The 5,101-nt window shown below is 40.1% G+C and overlaps 1 protein-coding gene across 1 annotated transcript in view; it reads left to right on the forward strand.

Moving 5' to 3' along the window:
• robo3 (roundabout, axon guidance receptor, homolog 3 (Drosophila)) overlaps positions 1-5,101 on the forward strand; it is a gene marked incomplete in the record, with an annotated part of 256,141 nt that overhangs the window by 128,235 nt on the left and 122,805 nt on the right. Inside the window, 1 exon segment of the mRNA XM_037687648.1 lies at positions 1,412-1,569. Coding sequence (XP_037543576.1) covers positions 1,412-1,569 — 158 coding nt within the window.

The raw sequence follows: 5,101 nt of genomic DNA on the forward strand, positions 1-5,101 counted from the left end.
TATATATATATATATATATATATATATATATATATATATATATATATATTTTTTTTTTTATGACCAGCTCTGCTGGTCTCACAAGATCCTCTCCTCCGGAGACAGGACGGGCAGGCTCATCTTCCCAGCTCCAGCTCAGCTGGTGACTCACAGAGGCCGTTCCAAGACCCCAGCCGTGCATAATCATGAAGGCTCGACACGCGCAGACAGGCGGACAGAGACGGGTCTGCGACGAACGGTGGAAGCGATTTTAAAAAACATATTACGTGTAAAAAAAAAAATCATTTTTAAATAGCTTCAGCAATTTTTTAAAACATTTTTTGTATAAAAACAAAATATTATTTTATTTAAAAATCGCTTCCACCGTCCGTCCCAGACTGTCCAGTCTGCCTGACTGCCGGGCGGGATCGGGATTCAGCCTTCATGATTACGCGCGGCCGGGTCTCGCAACGGCCATCTGCGCGTCCCCATCTCCAGCTTCGCAGTGACCAGCGGAGCTCTGAGCACACAAGGCTGGTATCCGGAACCCGAGCCTCCGAGTCGGCACATCGAAGGATCTTCTGCTGTGACCAGCTGAACTTGGAGCCGGGGAGATGACGCCCTGCCCGGCCTGGCGCTCCGAGGCTCCGGAGGGAGGATCGGGGTACACCAGCAGAGCTCCATCCAGCTTGCTCTGAATTATGTTGTCAGCCACCAAGCACAAAAAATGCCAGCACATCAGCATTAGACCAAGATATTGTCAGTATTGTTTTTAAAATCTTAAATCTTAGTTTTCTACATTCGTCTTATAATCTAGCTGTTTTTTGTTACTTTTCTTTTTTTTTAGCCATCCTATTTGAAAGAAAAGAGAAAAAAATTTGGATGACTTTTTATAACTGTTTATTGTTGTCACTGTTGTCCATTGTTGTCATCATTCTTTGTTGAAATCAGGTCTCTTGTAAATGAATCCTCGAGACTCAATGGGATTTACCTGTCTAAATAAAGGTTGAATGAATTTCAGCTGCTTGTATTCATAATCTCAATTTTCCTGTTATTACAAACACTGCTCACCTGATATAACAATAGTTTTGTCTTCCTGCTCAGTTGTATCTTTACCACAACAGATTGCTTAATGGTCTCTATCGCTACAAAAACCTTTCCAGTTTTTGAGTCTCCTGCACAGTTTTTCCCCAATTGTGAGCAATATTCTGAGAAACGTGAACACCTCCACCTAGAGTGGGCAATAGCCAGAGTCGAAGGCCATTCTGGTCCAATCCTTAGTTAATAAAACTGGCTTTAGCAACTTGACCATAAGAAATGTGCATATCTTTCAGATGTACAGAATGCCATGACATGAAGGATATAATACTATGTCATCCACAGGGATATGGAGGTATGTTTTAACTGGGTCTTCAAACCCTTTTCTTCCCAGTTCTGAGGGATGACTTCCGTCAGACACCCAGCGATGTGGTGGTAGCAGCAGGTGAACCTGCTGTCATGGAGTGTATTCCTCCAAGAGGCCATCCTGAGCCCACCATCTCATGGAAGAGAAACAACATCCGGGTCAATGATCGAGATGAAAGGATTACTGTAAGTTGACTCGTGCTTCTCTCAAGTTACCAGAAAGGCAGAAAAGTGAATGATCTGTGGTAAATATCCTGATGCATGCTCAATAATCCAGGTAGAAAATTCTAAAAAAGTTAAATCTGGTCCTCTGGACATTCAAAAAACAAAACAAAACAATAAAAAAAAGTAGAAACATTCCGTCTTTCATCCGAAATACTTCCTCACTCTGTGGTGCTGTATTCAGCTCAATCTTATAAATAGCAATTTCTCATAGTGGATCAACCAGTTTGCTGCTGACAACCAAAACCAGCTGCTCACATGATCAAGAAGGGCCATCAGCCTAACGATGGATCATTAGCACACTGATGGCTGTTTGCTATTCACATGGGGTTGAGTGATACTAGCATTAACAGCATTGTAAGAGGGGGACAGTTGAACACGGAGGCCTCCACCCCTGTTTAATGATGGAAGATTTATTTTCACAAAGACTGATCTGTACACAATATTTTTATGTTGTTTAATATTGTGTATGCTGTTCAGTGTCAGGAGGGCTGTGATCAGTCTTACATCGGGGAAACTAAACAGCCACTGGCCAAAAGGATGGCCCAGCACAGAAGAGCAACATCATCAGGCCAGGACTCTGTGGTCTACACTCATCTCCCGGCCAGCGGTCACTCGTTCAGGGATAAAGATGTTCACATCCTGGATAGAGAGGAACGATGGTTTGAGAAAGGAGTAAAGGAGGCCATCATTGTGAAAAGAAACCGTCCATCATTAAACAGGGGTGGAGGCCTCCGTGTTCAACTGTCCCCCTCTTACAATGCAGTTATTGGTAGTATCACTCAGCCTCCTGTGAATAGCAAACAGCCATCAGTGTGCTAATGATCCATTGTTAGGCTGATGGTCCTCCTTGATCATGTGAGCAGCTGGTTTTGGTTGTCAGCAGCAAACTGGTTGATCCACTATGAGAAGGTGCTATTTATAAGACTGAGCTGAATACAGCACCTTTTGGATGAAAAACGAAACGTTTCTACATTTTTTTGTTGTTTTGCTTTGTTTTGTTTTTTGAATGTCCAGAGGACCAGATTTTACTTTTTTAGATCTATGGTAAAAAGTAATCTTTTCAGATAAAGTTTTTCAGAGTTTAACAGAATGCAATCATTGTAACACTCCTAGTTAATGTTTTATAACCCGTAACATCAGCCATAGAGCACCAAGAATGAAGAGCAGAAGTTTTCTTTCAGAATGGGCTAGGCTAACTGCTGGTCTGGAGGAAGTCTGTTCTAGTCACTGAGGTGGCACTTCCTGAAAATCTATCATTGAGTGGTCATGTGGGGGCCACAAAAAATCCTGGAGTGTCACCCTAAAACAACAAGCCGTAAAATAATTTAGAATTTCTATTAGCAGTTGTTGTAAAATGGCCATTTAAAATCTTTGGCAATACGAGATTTAAGAAATGTCCAACTGATTTAGCTTTACATTCACACATAATGCCAAAAATTATTCTTTCATTAGGTTTTTTGTCCTTTCCCCTAAAAATATCATATGCACATCTTTAATTTTGAAGGAGTATATTGAACAAAATATTTACTAGAAACAAGCTTTCTCCTGTTTAAAGACACCACTTCTAATTATTTTAAAAACATTTTAATTGTGTGAATGCCTGTAAAGGCATTCAAACCATTGTTTTCCGGAAAGTTGCTATCATTATTCCATATGTTTTTTGGAAGCTATCTACTCCCACAGGTTTAGTGCTATGTAAACAGTTCATATATCAAAACGTTCAGCCATTTCAGGAGAATATGGCTATGACTTTTATTATTGATGCAACTTTAGCTTTTGGAGAAATTTATCCTTTTCTGGATAAATGAATGGAGCTCTATATAAACAGACCAAGAGCACCATCTGGCAGTTTTCAAAATACCCTACGCATTAATCTTACTTTGGCCTAGAAGCAGGACACTTGATAGACTTGTACATTTCCCCAACATGGAGCATGCTGAAGGGGTGGGGCCAGACCTGAAAGTTTGACCTCTCACCATGAAAAACAAAACTTTAATAGCTCATAAACGAAAACTCTCTGAAACATCAAACCTTCAGTGATTGATCCACATCAGATCCCCTGCAAGACTGAATACATCCCAAGCTGACCCCTGTGATCTAATCAGCATGAGAGTGTGTCCAGTGACCGAAGACATGTTGGTGTAACTTGCTTTCTAACACTGACAGTTTTGGGTGGAGCATGTGGGCGGCGTGGCGAAGTAAAACGTAACGCCTTCGCAATACGTTTGGCTCTAAATTCCACAGATTTGAGCCGAGGTGCACCAAAATCACAATGATCGATCATTATCCACCCCTTGAACAGGAATCCATGATAAGTGGCCAATAGCCTCTATAACACCCACTACGTTATTCTTACATTTATATCTCGGCCATACATCATCCGATCTGCACCAGATTTTTGGTGCTTGATCATTGAGCAATTATAGACGCATTTGTATTTTTGTTTAACTTTTGTCTCAAGTGCGCCCCCTAGATTATTCAAAAAGTTATATCTCAGTGACATATCATCTGATATGCACCAGATTTTTTGTGCATGATGTGTGAACACTTGTAGACACATTCTAGACACTTTTTTGTTTTTGTTTAACATTTGACTTGAGTGCGCCCCCTACATTATTCCAGTAGTAATATCTCAGTGATACATCATCCGATCTGAACGGATTTTTTTGTGCTTGATCAGTGAACACCTACAGACACTTTGGTATGGTTGATTCATGACATTACTTAAGGCCCACCCACTCAGAGAATAAACTGTCAGTTATTGAGTAACTCTTCCAGCTTGACCCTGTGTAATTTATAAAAAATGAAACTGTAACTGTTGATTACGACACGACGTGTAAAATCATACATGAAGTGCTCGTCAAACGTTCGCAACAAAACAGGGAGTCACAATAACTCCTGTCTGGAAAGTCGGATTTCACGTATACTTGTAAGACCTGGAGCTGTACTAGTACTGAAATGGATGGAAGGCGATGTCAAACATTCAGGAAATGCGCATCGTAGTGAACGTGTGGGGGACTGGCATGACCGCGTTTGCAACGGCGAATGGGTGTAGGGGCTGAAACTCCTGTGGTCGCGGCATGGCCGGAGCGGTGCTTTGCTGGGAGGGCCTTAAATGGCATTCACACGTGCATTTTCAAAGGAAATGCAAATTCTCTAGTTTAATTTAATTCATTTATTCATTCATTTAAATGAAACAAATTTTTTTTTTTTAAAAGTCATCAAAAAGAAAACATTGAATGAAAAGAGTGCAGAAAGAAGAAAAAATTCTTATATCTGCCCCTTATAAAATATAAAACAACTTTAAACAATCACTTAAATTAATCACTTTAATATCCACTTTAAAGCTAGGAATAAAAAGAAACATGTTTTGTGTTAGCATAATTTAATTCTAACTTTGAAACTTATCCAACATTAATCACTTTAATATCCACTTTAAAGCTAGGAATAAAAAGAAACATGTTTTGTGTTAGCATAATTTAATTCTAACTTT

This window comes from Nematolebias whitei, chromosome 14 (assembly GCF_014905685.2).
Source record: "Nematolebias whitei isolate Nwh7 chromosome 14, NemWhi1, whole genome shotgun sequence".
Lineage (NCBI taxonomy): Eukaryota > Metazoa > Chordata > Actinopteri > Cyprinodontiformes > Rivulidae > Nematolebias > Nematolebias whitei.